At 35.9% G+C, this 25341-nt stretch overlaps 1 protein-coding gene and 1 long non-coding RNA gene across 2 annotated transcripts; one reads left to right on the top strand and one right to left on the bottom strand.

Moving 5' to 3' along the window:
• The first annotated feature begins 466 nt into the window (after nucleotides 1-466).
• LOC121730543 (serine/arginine repetitive matrix protein 1-like) lies at nucleotides 467-24096 on the top strand. Its single transcript, XM_042119636.1, has 5 exons — nucleotides 467-617; nucleotides 16916-17075; nucleotides 17666-18483; nucleotides 19872-20016; nucleotides 22708-24096. The coding sequence occupies exons 2-5, from the start codon at nucleotides 16922-16924 to the stop codon at nucleotides 22836-22838; spliced, it is 1248 nt and encodes a 415-aa protein (XP_041975570.1). The 5' UTR covers nucleotides 467-617; nucleotides 16916-16921; the 3' UTR covers nucleotides 22839-24096.
• LOC121730544 lies at nucleotides 2423-14017 on the bottom strand. Its single transcript, XR_006036125.1, has 3 exons — nucleotides 14007-14017; nucleotides 11553-11555; nucleotides 2423-2479 (listed from the first exon to the last, which is right to left on the bottom strand). It is a non-coding gene; the product is annotated as an uncharacterized LOC121730544 (long non-coding RNA).
• Nucleotides 24097-25341: the final 1245 nt, after the last annotated feature.

Here is a 25341-nt window from a genome sequence, read left to right as displayed (position 1 = left end):
CGGCTTTGCCCTTTTTGCTTTGCAAAAAATCGTGATACTAAATAACTTTCTATGAGATCGATAAAATTAGGCTTTCAAAGTCAACAGACTTATTATAGATGTATTAGTTAATTGCAGATTGCAAGTACATAATATTAAAATTGGTATTGTTAAAAAAAAGATTCTACTAGGTTTTTTGACGTAATTTTTCTAAAAATATCATAAACTAAGTAGGTTGGTAATATAAACGAACATTATTTAAGTTTTGATACCATAAAACTTTCAAAAAAAGCTTCAAACGTCTAGCTTTATAGCAACCATAATATTATGATAGTAAAAAAAAATGCTATTACTTACCTACTTATAGCATTTTATGCGAATACAAAGTTTGAAATGACAAATGAACCTTATTCACAAGCGGACAGAGAGCAAAAACTTAACGCTCGGGTAGCCGCGGTTGAATACGTTAGTTCAAATTCAACGGCTGTTCGGCTCGGACGTGTGACTGTACTTTTATGAAGTGCTACTAATATTTTTAGGACACCATTAATAGTGATTATAATGACAGTTATAGTTTAAAATCGTGATATTAAACTGGACGTGTGTATAAACTTTTGTGTGCTCTACATAGAGTTTTGGTAAGTTTTGTTGTGACATTTAAAACAACATAAATATAAGCAATGTTATGTTACTATGTTTTGGTTATTCATTTGTTATAGTAATTGTGAATGTTGTTTTACTATATTAAGAACTTATATTTGCATTTACTCGTGTATGTGCTAATTTAATTCCTTCAGGTTTTAAATGTAACGGCCGGTAAGTGGTAACGTTAGCATGTCTTGTACGACGATTTTCATTTGCGTTACGAGTATATTTTATTATCAAGAACCTGTTGAATGAATTACGTTTTAATTACGAGAATAAATAAGATATTTAATATACGCATTAACTGAGTAATCGAACGAGTATGAAACTAATCAATAATTATTATCGCTAAATGTCCATTAAATTATGGTGTTTTCTAAAATTAAGATACGTGTAAAGTAAAATAAGCATGAAGTAGCAAGTTTTATTTCCACACTCAGTCAGCTGGAACGGTGATAAGTAAATGGTTAAAAAACGTTGTTTGTAGTGCACAGAGGGTTCCGTCCCCATCTCGGCCCCTCGCTTTCCACACTCCGGTAGACAATTAAACCAAATGCTGAATGCACTTTTTGTGGTCCTATTACTGAGTACATAAGGACCATAATTACCTGTGCAGCGGTGGTACAACTTTGTCACTCCGCGTGCATTCATCCAACACCCTCGGTATGACCTATACGGCATGCATATTGCGGTACCTATTGTAACGACCGAATCCATTAGACGATTAATATAGAGTATTGTTAAACCTTTTGTTATTATGATCTAGGGATAACTAAAAAATTAAACGTATTATACTGAATGAAATTAAAGCAGATGGTCACAATCTCGGGGGCTGTATTATTTTGGATAAAAATACTCTATCAATTTCAAGTGGGTGGGACGTGGGTATAATAAATTCAATTTACTATGAGATAACCCTTCTTTTATTTAAATTATTATCATATTTTATTTATTGTGAAATTTAGTTCACCCTGAAATTAACAGAAGTTCCCTTAAATAACTTAGTATTCAGTTGATACAAAGTAAAAGGTGAATAATCTCGAGGGCTGCACTGTTTTGGATTAAAATACTTTAATTCAAGTGGATGGGTAGTGGAAATTTAGATAACCCTTCTTTCATGATGTTATTATGGCCTTAGTTCCTCTGGAATTTAATAGAAAAAGTTCTTTACATTAAGTCAGTAATAAGTATTCTTGTAAATGGAGAGTAAGGAAAACAACGTTAAATTTTTAGAATGAGATTATTCCTTTTGTAATTATTCGACTTAGGTAAATCTTATAAATACAATCAACTCCGTAATAAGGAGCTTATTGTTTCGGTTAGGAGCTTAGTAATTTTACCTGGATTGTAAGATAATACGTAACTTAAAATACATAAGCAAATCTTGCTGACAAATACAATTATAGCACAAGTTAACAAGTAGATCCTGAATCATCTAGTTTTCTGATTCACACGGAAAATGTAATTAATACTTCATACATATTATGAGCAAAACTTAATAAGGGTCATCATCTTCAAATAGGAAAAAGGAAACATTACAACTCCGTTTTCCGTCCAAACTATTTAATGTTACATATTTTATTTGAAACTTATCTAAAAGAGGCGTAATTATTGTCAGTTGTATGACTTTATAAGGCAAAACCACTGATCACTGATGTCATTATCATGAAAAATTATGCCACTCATGGTAGCGTAGGTGTAGATCTCAAAACAAAGGCGTAAAAGATTGTTGTTCTGCAGCCTTTTAAATCTACAGTTAATGATTATGAATGTGAAAAACTACAATTTACAGCTCCGTTACTAGAGTCTGGCTAACGAAAGATGAGACTGGAAAAAGGCGGCAAATTTAAAAAATCTACGTATGGCAACCTTGTCTATAGTCGGAATTATAGTTTTGATACTTGATTATTTATGACAATAATATTATATTTTAGTTTGGATTCATTTCAAGAAAAATAAGTTTATTGTTGTTTATTTAAATTTTATTTTGCAATACATTTCATGATGTTTTGTTTTTGACGAGACTCTTGCATGTTTTTGTCGGAGTATTAAAACTTCTTCTTTAATACTCAACGTACATCATGAAATATATTACAAAATATAATTATTAATTTAATCAAACAATTATCTTCATTTTCTTAAACTAAATTGTCCCTAATGTTCCTAAGTTTAAATATAATTTAATTTAAATGTTAAATAATTTCCTATATATTATATAAGCAATTAAAAGTGTATTAGCACAAATTCTCGCAAGCATCATAGATTGTATTGATTTAAATACTCAAATATGTTTATTTAATACATACTTGTCATGTACAAGTATGTAAACCTGAAACTAATAACCCCCCCTTGCAAGTTGATTAAAAACCAAGGATTAAGGGGAGATGAAAAAACAACACAGAAAATCAAAGGTTGCGGATTTTTTTTCGCATTTTATATACTGTATAAACATTCGAAAGGTTTTTTTTATAAAGCAACTTTTTGCCATCTTGTTGGTAGGGACACGATCCCATTACTATAAAAATGTTGGGCCTTCTGATGAAAAAACTGCGACAACTGCCTAAGGAATCCTGCAGCGACCGAAACAGGTGGAAATCTGAAGGTGCAAGGTCAGGACTATACGGCGGATGCATTAATAACACCTCCCAGCCAAACTCCCGTAACCACACGCCTTTATTTATTTTGCCTTCTTTTTTAATCCTTTTTAGGGTACAAACACTGATATCTGAAAATATGTTTATTAAATAAAGTTAGCGTTCAATAACAAGGTTGCTTTCAGGTATTTTTTGTAACGTTAGGGTCTTACCAGTCAAATAAGAAATCTCATCAAGGAACTGATTTTGTCTTTAAACATTCTTCTTGGAACATATCTCTTAATTTATTTATGCTTGATATTATAACTTGCTGAATCCTTTGCATCATCCATGTTACCTGCAAAACAATAAATTCAATTACATGATAAATAATAATTATTTTAATTAATTGTAATTGAAAGTATCAAAATCTTTTACCTGTACTTACCAATGCACTGGGATATTTCATGTAGACAATCTTGTTTTTGTTTAAAAATTGCATCTTTTCACTTCTTTTTTGTACGTATTTACTAATCATAACAAAAAGCAGTATTCGCAAATCTCTTTTCAAAGTTTTCATCACGTTTAAATTAGAAAATCACGTAAACCATATAAATATTTTTCACTTTGACACATAAACAACAGATGCTATAGGTGACAATGACGTTAGTGACAGTGTTACCATAATCATTTTTGGAATAAAAAGCCAGTCTCATCTTTCGCTAGCCAGACTCTATGACATTATGCTTTGTTTGCTCAGTTTGAATTTGAATTCAATAAGTTCTAAATATTAACAAACCGATTGCTGTCAACCCAAAATTTCAATTTTTAATTAACATTTTATGGGGCTAATGATAATGAGCTTTATAAGCTACCCTACCCTACTTGTCGGATGATGGCAAATGGCAATTGGCAATAATCTGCCTAAGAATATGTTTATCTGATAGTACAATTAGGTAGGTACGTTCACAAACACTATAGTACTCATAATTTAACAAGCTGCCCAGGAGCAACGCCCCTCTTAATTATGCTAAAGTTAAGGAGATTAACTAGAAGCATTAGTAATTGAGGAAATATTCGCAATAAGCTGATGCGGGCACTACTTGTTGTACATACGTCGTGTTATATTCGGTGCGCGATCTCCGAGGAATTGTAAGAAATGCTACGATTGCTACGAGGAAAAGCTATTTTTCAATTCCTTGGACCTTGCGAGCGAAGCATGGGAACTAAGCGCTAAACCATACTGTAATTATTAATACTATTACCTGATAAATACCTTTCAAAACATACTACAAAATACAATATAATAACATTGAGTGCCTTATGCCTATACTGCTTAGTACCTGCCTTGGGACCCTTTGATACAGTTTATAAAATCATTTTTTTCTTCAAAGTTTTCTTCAAAGAAATATGCATCGGTCGTACAAATTACAATAGCTAAAAAGCACAACTAAAGCAATTAAATATTCAATATTGAGATAAAAAATACGCGAATTCCCAAGGAAAAATACATAGTTAACTCATTATAATAACTTGTAATTCTTACGTTCTCACAGTCGATGTAAAGCAGGAGCTATTATATTATTACGTTATAATTAAAAAAACTACAATTGTTAAAAGATTGGTTCAATTTTCCATTGTCCTTGATCTATTCCAGGTTACAATACGTTGGTTAAGAATCTGCATCTGCAACCTTTCACGATAACTTACAAGTCACGATCAAACAGCCAGACAATCATATTTAAATATAACTCGTTTTATGGCTAATGATTTTGGCATACATTTCTATGAAGTCATTTTATTTTTTTACTAAATATTCTTGATACTGCGCAATGAGCTGGAGACATACCAGCCAGACTATACAGCGGTAGCGCGGGGCAGAGAGACATGGAAGTCCTTGGGCAAAAGCCCAGTAGTGGGACAATTTGGGGTTATAATAATAAAAAAATATTCTTGTAACTTATCCCAATTAGGCTTAGGCTTTCTCAAACACTGTTCACTTGTTATTTAGTTAACATTACCGCAGAATAGATAATAGTACAAGACATTAATCTACCATGTTTGTTGACGTTTCTGAAAATTTTCATCACCATCATCTCATTTTAGTACGGATGTTTTGGAACGAGTTTCCTCATGCTTCATAGTAATTATTCTGCTGACAAAAGAATTTGTATGAAAAACTTCTTTTATCTATAAAGCGGTCAGCGTTGTAGCCTCACGCGTTGGCTCTCGAACGTAGAGAGCTTACGGCCCAGTTTTAATTATTGCCTTGTAGATAATATTAAGGCGGTATTAAGACCTTTTTTGACCTCAATGCAGCTAAGATCGCTTATCTGGAATGCCAGCTTGTTATTTTCTATGATTTAATAAATATATTAAGCTGTCTGTGCCTCTGGCCATCTAAAATTTATTACTATTGTGTCAAAATCAAATGTGTTTAACACAAAAGCATATTTTTGTTTTATATGCTAGTATAAGGATAACGATATGAGCAGTCTTTAAGTAATGAGATGGTATCTACTGTCATATTATTCTTTCTTACTTACCTACTAGAAGTAAGAGGTCTGTGAAATTTGCAATCACGGCAAAACTTAGCTCCCACAATAACGGATATAAACAGTAAAATTTTACTGATTCTTAGATTGATTGACGGGTGTCCGCGGAAACAACGGGCTCTTAATGGGTAATGGATATCCCGCAATTAAAGTCTACATACAAGTCTTAACACGATCTAAATACTGGGTATCACACAAGACCACCTATGTGAAGAAAGATCACTTTTTTTATACTATGGACGCTTCGGACCACGTCAGTCTGGCCCCGTGGTTGACCTGAAGGACTTGTGTTACGGGTACCACACAACGGAAATATATTTAATACTTTTATACTATACATATATATATATATATATATTATATGATACACATATTATTTAATACACATCCATGACCCAGGAACTTTGAAAACTTTTTACATCACAGATTACTTATTACTAAATAGTTACTGCGTAACTTATGGTTCAATTTTACAAAGGGAAAATTTAAAAGGTTCCTTCTATCTAAATACACCGCTTTATAATAATGTTATCATATTCCAAAATACTTAAAAAAGGAATCTAAAATTTATAAATTGTTGAAACGACTGATATTAAGCTTCTTAAACTACGCACACAACAGAAAAATCACCAGAAGGTGGATTATAATAATTATGAAGTCACAAGATGACCCGGTGAACTTCGTAAAACACCTTCTTCCTAATTTACGAACCTTCCCTGGACTTCTACAAACAATTTGCGTAGTAGCCTAAGCTTTCTTAAAGCAACGGCGAAACTATCAAACTTGTATCTATAAAGAGTCAGGAGTTCTTTCAGCACCTTCCAAACCTCGGTACAAAATCTTTTTTGTTGGTAACATATGCTCAGAATGCTTCTCACGAAACCGAAGTCGCCACATGTTTCCAAATAAATTTTGAGGAGTTCCCTCGATTACTCATGGGTTCCTTCATCAGGTCACTACTTTTATGAGCATAGTACCAAATTGGGATGATACCCTATACACCAAAAGAAAAATTTTGAAAATCGGTTCACAAACGGCGGAGTAATCGTTGAACATAAAAAACTAACTTAACACCTCCATTTTAAAAGCTGGTTAAAATTGTAGCCTGTATGTTATTCTCATGTATATTGTATGAGCTATATTATTCTAAAGTTTCATTCAGTAGTTTTAGCGTGAAAGAATAACAAACATCCATACATCCTAAACAATCTCTCGCCTTTATAATATTATTATTAGTAGGAATTACTAGGATATATTAAGTAGGAAGTAAGATAAAGAGTCCGTGTTAAAAAACAATAAGTTTTAAATCTACAAATTTACGATTTAACTTCTAATATTTTTACACGTTTATTATGCTACTTTTATATATTGCGACTGTTTCTTGTGGTTTAAAAAAGATAAGAATAGTTATTTATTAATGAAAAAACTGTATTTCCTTGATCAAGTCAGCACCAATTAGTCGATACCAATTATATCTAGCGGTTGAGTAAAAATGTAGAATGTCTCTAACGGCTACAACCTATCTGTTCTAACGTCACTTTATTGTTCCACTTTGAAATCCTGTATCGGATAAACCTATATTTTTATGGAACCTAGAGAGTAAAAACTAAGTTTATATTTATTAATTTATTTATTTAACTTACAGTGTTTTATAGTTTTTTGCACTATGGTATAAGCTACAAAAACATGATTATTTTAAAATTTTAGACTTCCACAGAATGTATGTTATGTAGGCATACGTAGCTAAAAAGCTTTCAATCTTTATACTTACTTGCTAATTGATATACTTAAATAAAGTAATTATTATTAATAAAATCGGCCAAGTGCGAGTTGGACTCGCGCACGAAAGGTTACGTACCACAATAGAGCAAAAATAGGCTGAAAATTGTGTTTTTTGTATGGGAGCCTCCCTTAATTATTTAATTTATTTAAATTTTATTATTAATTATTAAAGAACAAATACAATTGAGTATGTCGTGAATATTTCAAGTGCCTATGTGTTGCCGTTATTGATATCGAACAAAAAATAGCAAAAAAATCACGTTTATTGAATGGCCCTCAAATATTTAATTTATTTTGATTTTAGTATTTGTTGTTATTGTTGTTATACTGGCAACACATTCTGTGAAAATTTCAGAAGACTAGCTATAGCGGTTCTTGAGTTACAGCCTGGAGACACACAGACAGACGGACAGACCTACATTTAATACAATAAAGACTGACATTTAATTTTTAGGGTTCCATACCCAAAGGGTAAAAATAGGGTCCCGTTTTCACCCTTTGGGTATGGAACCCTGAAAATGAAATGGTAGTTTGTCAACTAATTAAATCTTGGCAATCATTGCGTACTAACGGATATTAGGTAGAGTTTTAAGTCAAGAGTTTTTGCTCTCTTAGACATACTAGTTAATGAAATGGCAATACCATAAGTGCTGCAATATTTACCAATTACGATGTCAATGGTATACTTTATGAAAATACTAGTTAGTGATACTTAAAGGCTACCTTTGATTTCAATAGTATCCCTAATTAACAGCCTAGATTCTAGACCTTTATGGAAAAACGACAAACCGCATTATTATAATATACTTAGTAAAATATTCGTTGTAGAGCAGTATGCTGCAGTACGATGCTAGGCAAATTTGTGCTTTTTATAGCTTAAATCACAATTTGTGAGATTGTGTATTTACCTACTTGTATTATATGATTTAACAATGGGAGGAGGAGGGTAAAATCAGATTTCCTTTTATGATACAACACAGGGGTTGCAATACTGAAAATGTTAGGAAACAGGCATTTGCCATCTGCAATCTACAATCATACAAGACTTATCAGTTATCATCTTCCAATAACAATATTAATGGCATCTAAATTGTTCTCTATTGATTTTGATTGAATTGAATTCGTTCGAAATGGATCAAATTCTTAACAATGTAGGTTAGTCAATATTATAGAATTATCTTATTGTAAATTATGATTGTATGTTTGTTTCGAATGTCAACATAGAAACTGGGTTAATACAGTTTGTGTTGAGAAACTTTAATGATGTTAACAGAACATGATAATAGCAAAAACGGGAAGCCATTTCTCAGATCCACGATGTGATCTAGAACATACCATGAGATTCTTAATTCAATAGAGCCGTAGAGAGATCTTCCGTGACAGTACCGTAGTCGGCCTACTTGCCGTCAACTGTAGTTCTATGAAATCCATGTTTGTTGAATGATATTATTGATTTTATCGATATCCTGCTTGGATTGCCTACAGTAATTTCCAAACAATTTGAAACAGTTTTGAATATGATGTGAGTACAAGCCATGAAGATTACCCTCCATACCTACCTCAATATTAACACGTACTTAATTTAGAAAAACTAATTTCATAGTATAAAATCAATTCCCTCAGGAACCCTTGGCCTTGTAACCAAAACTTTAATATTGTTACAAGTGTTATCCATTTATTTTTTATGCGTCATGTTTATTTTAGCATTATTTCTATGTGTAAAATCTATATAAATTAAAATGATTCAATTTTGTTAGTCTCGCTGAAACTCTAGAAGGGCTGAATCGATTTCACTAATTTTAGTCTTAAAATATTCGTAGAAGTCCAGGAAAGTTTTGTATTGGGCGTAAGTGATACGAAGTTCATCAGGTCATCTATACTAATATTATAAATGCCAAAGTAGGTACATCTGTCTGTCTCGCTTTCACGCCAAAGCTACTGAACCGATTGTAATGAAATTTTGTACACATATAGTCTAAAGTCTGAGAAAGGACATAGGCTACTTTTTAACTGGAAAAAGGGGTTGTAAGGGGGTGAAAATGCGTAAATTTGGTCAAATTAAGTTAGTTCCAAAAACTCAAAATAGATGGCGCCAAGAGTCCCCTAGATCGCGCTATTGCTTGCTCATGCGTATTTCTATAACAGGTGGTACCATGTCGGGCTAGGTTTTTCGATTCTTTCGATTGTTATACACGTTATAACTAAGAACTCACCTACCAACTTAGATTAGATATCAAATTCAAAAACAACAGCGCCAAAACTACTGAACCGATTGTAATGAAATTTTGTACATAGATAGTCTAAAGCCTGAGAAAGGACATAGGCTACTTCTTACTGGAAAAAGGGGTTGTAAGGGGGTGTTTATGCGTAAATTTGTTCAAATTAAGTTAGTTCCAAAAACTGGAACAGATGGCGCGCTGAAGTCCACGCGGACGAAGTCGCGGGCAACAGCTAGTCTAGTTTATAATTTTTATTTTCTTTACCTGCGGAAGCTTATATTTTATAATTCTCTCTGGAAGTTAATATAGTTTAAATAGATAAGTATTATTGTTCAAATTACGGCTTATTTCCAGGGGCGTCTTTCCCTTAGGTGCAGTGTGTGCGTTGCACACGGGCGCCGTAGTCCTAGGGGCGCCGAGCGCCGCTCGCAAGGAAATAGTTATTAAATGATTATTAAAGAAAACACAATCTTGTGTTATGTTTTTCTTAATTGTCACTCTTTCCTTCCTTAAAATACTTTATACCCGTGTATAGAGCCCACACTTTCAGTGAACTTCCCTGTCAAATGTTGTTGAACATTGCATGTTTGTTAGGATGTCGTATTAAGAATGAAAAAACTCAATATTTGGACATTTCTATGAAGTACATTTTGTATAGATACGAGTTTGTTAACATGGGTACGTTTTGGGGTTTAGGATGTTCAGTCAAGAGCATATCATGGTAGGTATTCAAAACCGAAAAAAACTTCAAATTTAATCTACAAACAATAGAGTTTGTTATTTATTGTAGAAATTTGACAGTATATGATGTGCTGTTCTAGTTCATCCGGTGGCTTCAGGATATAATATAAGGCTTAGCGGCTGGACAAACTGTACTTGTACTTTGTAAATTGTACCCAATTCATTTTGACCGCGCGCTTGTTAGGGGGCGCTAGGGTAATGTTTGCACGCGGGCGCCACATGGGCTAGAGACGGTCCTGCTTGTTTCTCTTTGTATTTAACCAGGTACGGAGAGCGAGCGAGAGTATTTAACTTACTTTTGCTTTTTAGTCACGACTTGAGTAAAAAATGTTTGACCTCAACACTTTTGGTATTACTGTGAGGTCAAGAGTACACATTTTTATGTTCCGACATTTTTATAAACAAATCGACAAACCGACCTAATAGATTTTATTAAAAAACTTAGCTCGACGTCCTGGTAAAATGTATGAACCTCGCAAAGTACACCTAAAAACGATTTTAGGTGTACCTACTTGGATTTAGAAATATAAACTAATTCAAATTATTCGTGTGACTCATAATAACGCGCTTAAAGGATTTATTTTGATGTCGCAATTAATTCTCCCCTATTTAGTAATTGCTACCCCACCGTAAATTACAATAGGTGCATTAGGTATAAAGTATAGTACAGTCTGAAGTCTGAAGTCTAGACGGATAATAACGCCGATACTCTGGACTGACCCTCGTGCATAGTAAAATTTATCTGCTTTTTCCTTTTGTAAAATTTAAAAATGGTTACCTTGTGAAGCAATGTAGGTACTTGGATAAAAATGCATACTAGGTCTAAAACCTTAAAAAATAATACTGATAATATGACCTGTCATAAAATGTATAAATAATGATTTCTTAAGATGTTTGGTGTAAAGTGAAACACTTAAATAAAAACATACTTAATGCAATAATACTTGAACCCCACTGTCGCGAATTCTTATAAGAATCTAAACATGATATTATTATCATATTTTAAACATATTTTAAACATACATATTATAACTACTTTATACAATCTACGTAACAACTTTCTGGCGAGACGTATGATCACGATAGAAACATCAGCGAAGCAATCTCACAAAGTCGATCGACTGAGCAAGACCAAGTACCCAAATAGTTTTGGTTTTAGCAGTCCCCTTCTGCGTCCCCGGCTAGACGTGGGGGATAAAATCTTTAACTCCCCGTAGTCCCTTTATCTGATCCAACAAACCAAATTAAAAGACGGAGCTACAACTGCAAATCGAGATGAAAAGGGGAGATTGGGAAATTATATTTGTGGTACGAGTAATTGTTGCATATTGCAATAATTATAATTAAATTAAAATTGTTATCGGTGAATATTGCAATAATATTGTTGCTGTATGAATGTTATTAGTTGAAAAGGAATAAAGAAATTAAACTTTAGTGAAATATGACTTCTCGTAAGATCAAGTTAACTTCTATTTTCGTAATTCTAAGGGTCAATTCAGAGAGTCATTCTAGATGCATTTCTAAATTCGTACTGAATTGACAGATTTCAATTGCGTGAGACATTTTCCAAATCTGTCAAATCCATACAAATTTAGAAATGCATCTTACACGTCGCGTTGCGGTCTGAATTGACCCTAAGCCTAACTATTTTGACACTAAGCATTATCAATGCTTCCCAGCGTCAAGTTCAATGAATTAGCTCACTAAAATAAAAAAATGTAGTCCCCAATAGCAGGATACAATGTGCGGCGCCCTACAAACCAGATACGGGGTCACATTCCTAGGCCTGTTCTATTCACTGTTGTGCCACTCAGCATAAATCTCAGTTTCGTTAATACGTGTAGGCGTAGCGTGCGCACGACCTAACCCGTGCTTACTAGCTGAATAAGTTTTGGCTGCAGTCAGACATTTAACCATTGCATTTAACGAATAGCTATGTTTAACGTAAAGTAACGTTATAAAGAGTTTGACTGAAAATGAAAATGTATGGTTTATGTAAACCAAGTTAAAGTTTTTGATGGCAACGTTTTATGGTTCCACCGAAAGTTCTTACATCGATGACTATAACGCACGCCACATAGGTATTACAGAAAACAAATAAGTAAAATTATTATGATTATCACGCTGTAACCGTAGATTATTCCGGGATACTAATTATCATTAGCCCATACAAAACCCATAAAAAATGTCATCAAAATCGGTTCATCGTTTTAAATGCGAGGTAACTGGCAGACACAAACTTTTGAAATTGTTAGCTTGATATGAAATAAGGTAAGCATAATAAAGCAATCATAACAAGGAAGATGGCGCGATGATAATATTAAGCACAATATAATACCACATAATACGTTAGAATTTAAAATCTAAAGGTCACGTACCAAATAGGCCATTGCCATTGGTTGAACCTTTGATATTACGTCATATCTATTTTAAGAATCTAGGCACAAAATTGTAAACAGATATACCTAGCATTATATCCATACTCCTGTTATAAATGAGACTGTATAGACATAGTAAAAATAGACTCGACTATTATTAGAGGTAGTATACAATTATGTTTATTCCCTCCGAAGGCAGGTCATTAGAGCCCTGACTTCACTGCCAACTCTTGAGGATCGGAAGAAGGTGACTCTATCGCATTAAAGTATCATGGCCAACCCAACGCTCTACGATGTGGTTGGTTTTAGTTAGTAATAATAGCTCCCACACCGGTTTCGGTGACGGTGTCCGGTTTCATTGAAACCAGGCCAGCTACGCAGGAGTAATTTTATAGTGCCCAAGTGTGTGCACAGTACACAAGAGCACTCTCTATTCCTTTACTCTCATAACCCAGTGGAACGGAAGACCGACACGAATGGCGTGAGATCAGGCGCAGGACCGACTTTTTACATGCCCATCCGACGCATGGATCATCTTACTTGTCAGGTGATCAGCCTACATTGTCCTAACCAAACTTGGAAATAACATGTTTCCAACGCGGGAATCGAACCCACGACCTCCGAGTCAAGAGCCACGCTCTATACCACTAGACCACGGAGGCGTTTATAAGGCGATAATCATAGTACTAGTAGAGGAAAAAGAGTCCCGAGAAAATAATAAGATAGTTTAAAAAGTTGTCCAAGCTTAGGACAATACGATGCTTCGTATATGGCTGGTCTCTGGTATAATGTAGAATACGGTATTATTAATAGCTATGGTAGTGGGCTGACATGGAGTGTTGGCCGGAAGAGCGCTGACCATTCGTCCGAATTCGGCGCACAACGGGACTGCAATTTTACATCGCCTTCCGACCTCGCTGCAAACGCTGCCGACATTTTTGTGTTGCCTAGTTTTTGTTGCTAGCAATCATCAAGCTATTGAAATAAGCTTATAACATATTTTATGGCTTTACGAGTGAGAGTATAATAAGTACTCACATTTTGATATAAAGGTTAAGTATGTTAGGCGGTTATCATGATACTTATTTAAATGTCCTTAATTCCTATTAACCGGACCACAAAGGAATAATAGACGGCACAGCAACTTGGTAGAATTTTAATTTTCTTATTACCTTTTAATCAAACTGAGTATTGTAATGCTGTAGCTTAAAAACTTAATAGGCTAGTTTAAGTAAACCACAACTTAAATAGCTTTCTCATAAAGTTAAGTACCTAAATAGTCTTTCATGTTATCAATTCCAGTACTACAATTCCAGTACTACAATACCAGTACTACCTTTCCATTCGGTACTACCATTTCACTGCAATGGAAAGCAATATCGATTTTCCGATTATTTACATAGGGACAGTAATTACACAGACAATATTTGCGATATCCCCACATGTCCGCAGGGTGACCAGCACAAACAAACCCTCGGTCTCACCGGAATTCAATTAGTCGTCCCCAAAAGATTAATGCTCGCTTTGCGGTTGACAATCGTTACGATAAATACAAATTACTACCATTACTTAAACTCTCCTTTCAATCATTGAATATGCTAAGTGGTCTTTGAATACAATGGACAGTAAATAACATGTTTAATTTAAACAATTATGCTTTTGTTGGAGCGAGATGAAGTCATTTTGTTTTCTTTGTTACTATCTTACCGCTAAATTATGTCATCGACATAACTGCTGCCACATACTCGTATGTGCAAGTAAATGGTGATATTCTCAAGAAAAATGTTGTTAGTGGAGAGCCATTTTTCGGCTGGGATGAATCGTCTTGACTGAATAACACCACGACCGGCTTATAATATTGTGTTTCGGTGATTGAGGTAACTGGAATCTGGAGGCCTAAGCCTAAGGCCAGGTTCACACAGCACAATCCTGCACGTTTCCTGCACGTTTTTTTACAGTATATGTCTTAGCGAATAAATAGTGGCGACTGGCGCATACAATGTATATAGAACCATTCACACCGCGATTGTACTGCACGATTTGTAGCAGTACAATCGGCGTATGAATGCTAAGACGTATTTAAACAAAAAACGTGCAGGATTGTGCCGTGTGACTACTCTTAGGAGGTTTTTAAGGCTCAGGAATTTCCGAGTTGCATTTCACTGGAAAAGTTACACTTGAGACTTCTCTGGTGTTGCACATGACTATGGATGGCGACTGGCATCTAATTGCTTATTTTATGTATAACTTAAAAAAAAAACAGTATCTAAAAATACTCGTACACATGGCCTCGCCGCTAAGTATGGCCTATTTAATAGCAATATAAACATCGGGCTATTAATCTATATTTAATAACCATAAGCGGTTAATCCTAAAATAGTAATTTAAAGCCGCTGAAAGTGCAGTAACTCACATGCGCCGAGAGCCAGACGTTAATTATTCTTAGCACGCGATGGGGAACGAGGCGCATGGCAATGATCTCCAATTTTATAGTTTAATAAAGACGAGATAGTTAGTATGGGGCACGAGTGAACTTGCCGGATATCCTGAACGCAGCGGAGCGGCACTTTCGGAGCCGCCTCTTCAGATTATATCTTATAATCACAATTGAATCACGGATGTAATTATTTTATGAAGTGCATTTTAGTTATTTGCGTAGATATCAAAACTAGCACAACTATACTTTTTTTAAGAAATAAGGGGGCAAACGAGCAAACGGGTCACCTGATGGAAAGCAACTTCCGTCGCCCATGGACACTCGCAGCATCAGAAGAGCTGCAGGTGCGTTGCCGACCTTTTAAGAGGGAATACGGTAATAGGGGAGGGTAGGGAAGGGTAGGGAAGGGAATAGGGTAGGGCATTGGGCCTCCGGTAAACTCACTCACTCGGCGAAACACAGCGCAAGCGCTGTTTCACGCCGGTTTTCTGTGAGAACGTGGTATTTCTCCGGTCGAGCCGGCCCATTCGTGCCGAAGCATGGCTCTCCCACGTATAAAAAAAATATACTAAAAGTTATTCGTCTTGATAGATGCCTACTTTCTCTAATTGTTGGGTTGCTTACATTCTTATAAAATTTGGTCAATGCCGTATCGTTTACGAGACTAGTAATTATCTCTATTTTATAGCTGTTGTCGTAGCTAACAACGAACGTTTATAGTCAATGTCCGTTTATCGGATGCATACAATCGACTATTCATCTGCGTCCAAAGACTATAATAAACTGTTTGTCCTTGAGATAAACTTAGAACTGACTAGGTCTAAGTCCTAGGAGTGTAATAAAAAATATATGTTGCTCGATTTGAATTTAGAACTGTAGCTTTCTTCCTTCCCTTAAAAACAGTTGAAAAACCCACGCCCATCTCTAGATACACTTGACCGATTTTGGTATTTGCTCGTGAAAATCGAAGGTAATTAACGTTTATCTATGTATTTGGTTTAGATAACCGGATGTTGGTTGTTTACTCGGCCCAAACCCACGCGGTGTGGGTGTCAAACTGTGTTGTCGATAGCCGATGCCAATTGCATTTATGATCGATCAGTTGATCAGTTGTATCATGTTTCGTAGCTTTCCTTTTCTTTGTTTATTGCGTTATAAATTGCGAAAGAATTCCGATTGTTAGTTACATAGAAAGAACTCGTATCACGTATCAAGAAAGTTTGGATGCAGTTGTTAGAGCCCAGCAATTCTTCTTTTATTTCATTATTGTTTAATTTATCTACTTTGTCAATTCTTTGTATTAGCTCCGTGGTCAATTCAGACCACAACGCGACGCGTAGATGCATATTTTGACAGATTTGCAAGACGTCTCACGCAATTGAATATGTCAATTCAGTACAGAAATGCGTCTACGCGTCGCGTTGCGGTCTGAATTGACCCTATGAAATGAAAACAATAGTTATCTTATGAGCGACCTTCTTGGCTTAAATAAAACTATTTTCTTGGCTTAAATAAATAATACTATATTTGCGATGATACCGTTATTTTGACATAAAATCCGCATTCTGTCAATTAGCATACTCAACTAATTTTGATCGTTACAGAGGTGAGGATGGGTGCACCTGCCTGGGGCCGCGCCGGGGCCGACCGACCGCGGCTGCTGCGCATGACCCCGCTACGGCACAGCTTCGCCGCCCCGCCCACGCCGCCGACGCACCAACCTCGAACCCACGACTACGCGTCCGATGCAGACACCAATAAAAAAGGTATGCATATAAATATGCAAATCAATGTTTAAATGGTCACTAAGTTAAATATCAGTTCATAAACCAAAGGAGTTCATGATAGCGAAGATGTCTCGAGGTGTCTAAAAATAAAAGAAACAATAATAACGTGCTTTATAACAACTAACTGTATATCCTACAACTTATTTTGACGACCTCTGTGGCTCAGTGGTGAGCGCGTCGGTAGCTCAAGCCGGAGGTCGCGGGTTCGAATCCCGCCGACGGAACAAAAAGTTTTCAATGTTCCCGGGTCTGGAATCTGGATGTGTATTAAATATGTGTATGATATAATAAAAATCTTAAATATATGTATAGTATAAAAGTATTAAATATATTTCCGTTGTCTGGTACCTTTAACACAAGTCCTTTAGGTACTTAGCACGGGGCCAGACTGACGTGGTGTGAAGCGTCCATAGATATTATTATTATATTATTTCTATAATAATATATAGAATCTAATACTTAGAATCTTGTTTACTGTGTAGAAACTAGAATGTAGATGTGTCACAGAATATACATATTGCAAAACTTCCAAAATATACATTAAATAATTCGCTACTTAAATTTTTCAGAGGACAGCTGGAATGCCAATCTATCGCAAAGATGGAGGAAGCTCCGACGGCGGTGCTCTCGGCTGCGGCCCGGCTCAGGGAACAGAGAGCCGAGCCCAGTACGCGGATCCCCCTCACCGCAAAGACTTCCTGAACACTGCTCGCCAACACCGCCCTCCAAACTGTCCTTCAGACACCGAGGCAAAGTGTACACGACCGCGTCCCTGCGCGTCACGAGCGGGGCGCCCGACATACTCCGAGCGCTCGGAAAACTAGGCGGCGGCCTGAGAAGACGAGCTCTATCGGCCCACGACGTCCTAACACCGCCTCAGCAGCCCGCCACGTTCTACGTTCCTAGTCCCAGTGCAAAGAGACACCCGCCCTCGCCTTCTCCGCCCAGACAGAGTGCCACAGTAAGAAGACGCTGCAGCTCCCCAAACGTCTACCGAGCGAAGGACCAAAATTCCAAAGAACGCACGCCGCTAATAACCCCCGAAGATGAGGGGAGGGACGTCGTGGATTACAACTACAAACGTGAACCCAGACTACCGGTGCGAGATGTTAGAAGTAGGCCCTACAGTGAGAATATAGACATCGAGCCGATATACAGAAACGGCTACGGAAAAGTTACAATTGATGCTGACAGGGTTTGGGAGGAACCGTACAGATTACCGCGAGCGCAGGTCAGGCAGGAGCCCCTGAAACAGTTGCGGAACGGAGTGGCGGAGCTCCGGGTGAGTGCGACGCCGAGATCCGCCCGCCCCCCACCAGCCCCCCCTATAGTGAAGCCCAGCAAAAGACCACAGCCTCCTGAGCCACGAGACACTCACACTTTTGAGGTAAATATGTTCCATGATTTAGTTATTACTCTATGTATTTATGTTGTATTGTCAATTACTGTTTATAATTAAGAACTACCAGAAAAAATGTTATATCACTACTCCTAGCTAAATTGGGTCATTCATAATAATCTCATATGCTCATTCAATATTTACAAATAATATAATTCATCAGTTGACTATTTGGTTAGTCGCGTCATTAGTCATCTTTGTTATTGTTAAAATATCTTTGGCATTTGACCCACTTGAGCTTTTGTCAAGTCTAGAGAGAAGCCTTTCTCTCACACGGAACGTATATTCAGACAAAATTTATCTATAGGTGAAAGTGCTAATTAGAACGGCGTGCGAAATATCAAGTATCTATTTTACCGTGTTTCAAATAACTATGCAAAATTTGACTATCACGTTTCGTATAACCCGTTACTCTATAAAAATTTGACATGCTAGGAATATCATTGGTGTCAATTAACAATTACCAAGGACGTTAACAGACGATATTGAAGTAATTAACAAGTTCCGCTAATAAAAATTAATGAAGGCATGTCTGATAAGGTTTTTTGTATGTATCAAGTCTTGCGAGTTTATTAAAAGTAAGTTTAATGCTAAAGTAGCCTTTAGACAGGTTTTAAGCTTAGCCATTAGCATCTTACTGCTCGTTTATATCAATAAGTAATTGACGATTAACCTTCTTAATAGTAAAATATCCACACTGAATATAAATTACGTTACTGTACCTCTATGTTTCGTCCTTGTCTGTTAGCGACAGCTACTAAAACGACATAATTATTGGAACGAAGTTTCTTATCGCGCGGTAGGCGTAAAGAAGACTAGACAGAACGATATTAATTTTGAACTCGACACTATTTCATTAGTACCTGCATTGCAAGAGGGCGTTGATTGTATTCCTGTGCGTCATCTAGACGGCGTTTTTTTGAGAATAAACAGCAACGCGTTGTTAGCATTCCTGGGCGTCAATAGATGGCCTTTTTTAATATTTTTTTTTTGCGTGTATATGTATACAGGATTTTTGAACATAAGAAATAAAATCGTTCCATTCGGGTGTCCCTTGACACCTCTCAAGTTTTTTTTTTATTTTGTAACCACTCAGACATACAAACTATCGTATGACAATAACTTCTGATAAACAGTGTAACTGCCGTACTCAGAGACGAATAACTTAACTGCAAATAAATGATTGATTGATTGATTGTAATTAAATGAAGATTTTGTAGTGAGCGGCATAGCCCCAATGCATTATCTGTCAAACGCTACATTAAATGGAAGATTAATCATCTTTAAATATCTCTAAGTTCGGCTGGTCTTTTGACCAGTGAGTAAAAGTTAGAGACTTTTTTGAAGATTAATAATACAGTGTCATAACTTTTCAGGTGAGATTCACCAAGTCAGCGGGCGGCAAAGGTCTCGGCTTCAGTATCGTGGGCGGGAAGGACTCGCCGCGAGGAGACATGGGCATCTTCGTCAAGACCATATTCAATAATGGACAAGCCGCGGAATCTGGACTGTTACGAGAAGGTAAAAATACTTTCTATACCCTTTGATTATACAAAAGTAGATGATAACATGGTCCCTCTTAACTTTGTTGTGCTGAAATAAGTACTTACAGAACCGTATAATTTGCCTTTCTGGGCTAAGTAACTTCATCAAAACATATACTACTTACTAGTGCATAGTCTCCTTTATTTTGCATTTATTAGTATCCAAAGAGAAGCAGGGCCGGATTTATATTTTTAAAATAATTATTATTATAATAGGCCACTTTAGTTTCACCGCCCCTATATACGAACTCTGCTGAATGGACGAATCCCCCTGGACGCCAAAGGACGCTGCCGCCCATTATAATAGGCCATGGCCTATAATGGGTGGGATCCTATACATAAAACTAGGGATGTAGCTCTTTTGGAAAAAAAACATTCCGATTAGTGTCCGAGCATAATATAATATCCATCCATTATAAAATTTTACATGAATAATGGTAGTATGCCGGACAATAATGAGAATTTGTACATGTAAATGTATATGGAATGTAACTAAAATGTAAGTCATAGCAGGTCATAGTTACAGTAACCATCTGGTTAACGATGCATTTAAAGTTGATGTCCTTCAACTATTTATATGCGGTTTCATTAAACCAGACTGTTCATTAACAGTCTGGATGTCCAAGTGGTCCTAGTGGACTGAAACCAGATGGCTACGACTTATATCATTGTTGAGTATACATCGAGTATATTAAATCATCTGGGGTTGAAAGGCAATCATACCTTGAGCTACATTTACAGATTTTTCTCACTTTTGCCTTATAAGCAGTACTAATATAGTTGTGATTATGTAACTGAGCAATTGAAATTGTATTATACTAACTAAATTAATTGCATTATAATAAAATGATTTGTGTGACTTGGAAACAAAAAAATTAAGTCTAATTTTAAAGTTGTTTAGGCTGCCTTCACATTAAGTCGCGAAAAGGCAGCCTAAGTGTCACCGCAGACTTACAATTTAAAGTTGGCCGAATATCGTACAAACTACAGAAATAGATCAAGATAGAAGCGCCATACGCTCGTGTTCATACAAATTGGAGCGACATGGCGCGCCATACATACCCTTAGTTTGTCTTGTTATTAGTGGAACAAATTGTATCGTATGTTAAGATTTATTCTAAGGTACAATTACTGCATTATAGTCGTGTTATTGCCTTGAATAAGTCGTGATCTACTTGTTGAAGCTAAATCAGAATCGAACCAGATGTCTGACCGACTTATCATAAGTATGGAATCATGGTTCCATTTCGATTTCAACTTTAAGATTGGTACAATTAGGTTTAAATTATAATATCATAATGACAAACATATTGAACAAGATTCAAGAATAATATTATTATTGGCAATTGAATAAGAGAAACGTGAATCTAATTTTGTGTAACTACTAACTGAATGAATTAAATAATTTTATTAAATGAATATAATTGTGAGTAATTACTAATTACATTTAAATGAGTAATGTTTAAACTTGGAGATGATATAAGAACCGATAAAGGAATATGTGGTAGTTAAAGTCTAATTGGAACGTAGTTCCTTAACGTGTGTTGCGCCTTGGGCTAGACTGAAAAAGTTGTAACGACACTTTTTTTATTAGTACCTGCATGGTAGGAGCAGATGGCGTTGATAGTATTCCTGTGCGTCAACTAGATGGGTGCGTTTTTTGAGAGTAAAAAAGGACGCGTTGTTAGTGTTCTTGGGCGTCAGTAGATGGCGTTTTTTTTAAAAATTTTTTTGGGTGTATAATATGTATGTACAGGTTTTTTGAACATAAGAAACAGCTTCGTTCCATTCGGGTGTCCCTTGACACCTCTCAAGTTTTTTCAAATTAGAATTTAACTATTTTATAGCACCACTACATAATTATTCATTGGCACAGATAACGAATTAAATAAATTTTACTGTGCATTAATATTAAATGCGTTTCAAACTAGGTGTCTTAAACAGTTTTGAAAACCCCTATACGGCGCTTTGCGATCCCCACATACGGCATACCAGGCTATAATTAGAACAAAAATCGTTGAAACGGGGCTTGTAACGTAAATTACGTACTAACGGCTGCATGCAGGTGCATTATAAGTATAACTTATAACATTAACAACTACGCAGCAGGCGGTTAAAATATTTTATACAAGCACCTAATTATACCTCTAGATATATTTCTGGGTCTGAACTCTGAAGGGTTTAAGTTATTGCCTAGAGTGTTTTCTTGTAGTCTTTAAGAATTTTTTAATGTTTATTAATAATCTAAAGGTCCACATCCACAATATTACAAGACGTTACAGTTATAAATTATTGTTTTGTTTTCGTCTTTAAAGTCAGTTTCTAACGTATAATGAATCAAACGAGAGTAAAATCCTTGTACTATAACATCTCTACTCAAGGCAAGTATTACACGCATCAATATTATGACGATTCCGTGATAATATTGATGGTGTAATAGGCCGAATCGCAGTATCATAGTACACTTGTGAATCGCGTGATACTAGAATCATGATAATATTGATGCGTGTAATACCTGCCCTGCCTGCCTGGATCTTTATACAGGGTGTAACAAAACAAAGTGATAATACTTTACGGTGTCACAGAATATATATTAGTAGTACCAAACGGTGTGTTAATAGTAATACATATCATGGTCTCCGCTTAAAGATGAATTATTATTTTTCAGGTGATGAAATAATGTCCGTAAACGGGCGTGGTACCGCCGGGCTGACACACGGCGAAGCCATCAGGCTGTTCAAGGACGTCCGCGCCGGCCCCGTCCTGCTGAGGGTCGCCAGGCGAGCCCCAGCCCGTTGACTGCCCTGCGCCTGCTGCGGGGACAACCCGCTTCAGGCGCCAAACTACAGCACAATTTAATATTCACGAAAGGTTGACAACCCCTGACATTGCCCTGTGTCTGTTACGTGGACAACCCACTCCAAAGTCCAGGCGTCATTACACCATATTTTAGATTTCAACTCCAAAGGTTGAAAACCCCTGACACTACCCTGCGCCTGCACTGCGAGGACAGCTCGCTCCAGGCACCAAATTACAACACATTCTAAAGTTCGCGAAACGTTGGAAACCCGTGACATTATCGTTGAATGTTAGATGACATTTAGTTAGCAACACCTGCATTCAACCGTTAAACACAATTATAGAGAAGTAAAACAGTACGAGTACAATAAATTTTTACTCAATATATTATAACACGTATTGACTGTTCGATCATACGCACACATAAACGTGGTTTTAGACAACTTAATAATATGCAAAAAAAGCTATAATATTATGATAGAGTAAACTTGTGTTGTGTCAGTGTTGAGAAAGTTTGATTTCAAGAACATGCGAAGTTATTCTACTCTGTCTCTACATAGGATGGTAATGTGTGCCTAGATCTAGTATAAAATGATTAAAGTTTATATTTAATCTTATGTTATGCGATCATTATAACCCTTTGTAGAAAAACTTCCGTGTTCCTTGGCCTAATATTTGTTTCAGGGGTAAATTACTCGGGGATACCTTATCTGTTTTTTTCTCATAAATAAAAAAAATGAATCATAGCAACTAGTATAGCGAGTAAAATAACTAAACTGTACCTATGCTGATTTTAGTGGATTTGTCAAATTTCGCAATATTATAAAATACGGTTTAGTGTATTCTGTGATATTATAATTCAAATTGTAGTGTAGTGCCTAATATAGCTATTTATATTATATCACTTCTCGTCTTATGTTATTTTTTGTTAATGATAAACATAAGCTGAATTAAAACATTAATATAAATATTATAGCTAAAGAATATAGAGAATAGGGCTTGAATAGTATATACAAATCTCATGCAATGCCTGATACTAATGAAATATTAATCTAGATTTTAATAAAAAAAGTGTGATTTACATTTACAGAGCAGCTAGCACTAGCGTTACTGGAATCCGGTGCAGGACTAACACTGTATCAATGTAGAGGCTGACTTGCCTTGATAGAGTGGCTGACTAAAGAATCACAGGATCCATCGCGGGATTAACAGTGTAATTTTTTTTTATGAAATAAGGGGGCAAACGGGCAAACGAGTCGCCTGATGGAAAGCAACTTCCGTCGCCCATGGACACTCGCAGCATCAGAAGAGCTGCAAGAGCGAATTGGGTAATAGGGGAGGGTAGGGGCGGGATTAGGGGAGGGTAGGGAAGGAAATAGGAGAGGGTAGGAAGGGAAAAGGGTAGGGGATTGGGCCTCCGGTAAACTCACTCGCTCGGCGAAACACAGCGCAAGCGCTGTTTCACGCCGGTTTTCTGTGAGCCCGTGGTATTTCTCCGGTCGAGCCGGCCCATTCGTGTCTCTCCCACGTCAGAATTAATTAATAATAAATAATATATTACAAAATTAATTAATAATATAATGTCGAGCAGCTGTTTGTATACAATGTTCCTATCAAGTCCACCATCCAGTAGCTAGCAACTGTATCGATATTAATCTGCTTTAGACAATGGCTACTGAATCCTAGACTGGAATCGAACATTAATTCCAATCCAGCTACGCTAGTGCCCTCTACTGTATTGATGTAAATGAGTACTGTTTTAGACTTAAATGGTTTTACAATGCCAAAAATACATAATGTATTTATAACATAGAGTAGTGTTGAAAATAGGCTTTATTATAAATGCATACAATATTTTTGTAAACCGTGTGTGCATTTAACAAATATCTTCGTCCACAATATATTGTAGAACGCACAAACGTATTTTTGCATTTTAATAGATAGATATTGTAAGAAATAACAATGAAATAAAAAATGTAATGGCAATTTTTTTTTTATTTTCCTTTTTAGTAGATTTAATTACTTCATAACCATAAGATATAAGCTATAGTAAGAAAATATCAATATTTATTAGTTATTACTTAGTATTAAACCCAATTTGATACATGGGTCTTAAGAAACAGAGTTATTTAAAAATAATGCCGAAAATTTTCGTTTTATTATTATGTTGGGGAAAAAGTTTCTTCACATTTTGTATAAAAATTCAAAAGGTTTTTTTATAAAGTTTATTTACAATTGACTAAAGTATACAGCTGGCATTTTGTTCGATAACTTTTTGCCATCTTCCCATTGTTATAAAAAAGCGGCTTCTGATGAAAAAACTGCGACAAGTGGTTTTGACAGTCCTCTTGTGATGTCAACCTGAAAGGAATTCTGCAGCGACTGAAACAGGTGCAAATCCGAAGGTGCAAGGTCAAGACTATACAGCGGATGCACTAACACCTCCCAGCCAAACTCCCGTAATTTTTGCTGAGTGGCTAAAGATGTATGAGATCTAACGTTA

This window comes from Aricia agestis, chromosome 9 (assembly GCF_905147365.1).
Source record: "Aricia agestis chromosome 9, ilAriAges1.1, whole genome shotgun sequence".
NCBI classification, from domain to species: domain Eukaryota; kingdom Metazoa; phylum Arthropoda; class Insecta; order Lepidoptera; family Lycaenidae; genus Aricia; species Aricia agestis.
This window is presented reverse-complemented; position numbering and strand designations above follow the sequence as displayed.

Coding starts and splice junctions, on each gene's coding strand:
- LOC121730543 (XM_042119636.1), top strand. CDS start 16,922: ATGGGTGCACCTGCCTGGGGCCGCGCCGGGGCCGACCGACCGCGGCTG. Junction 17,076..17,665: donor TGCAGACACCAATAAAAAAG/GTATGCATATAA, acceptor TAAATTTTTCAG/AGGACAGCTGGAATGCCAAT. Junction 18,484..19,871: donor GAGACACTCACACTTTTGAG/GTAAATATGTTC, acceptor ATAACTTTTCAG/GTGAGATTCACCAAGTCAGC.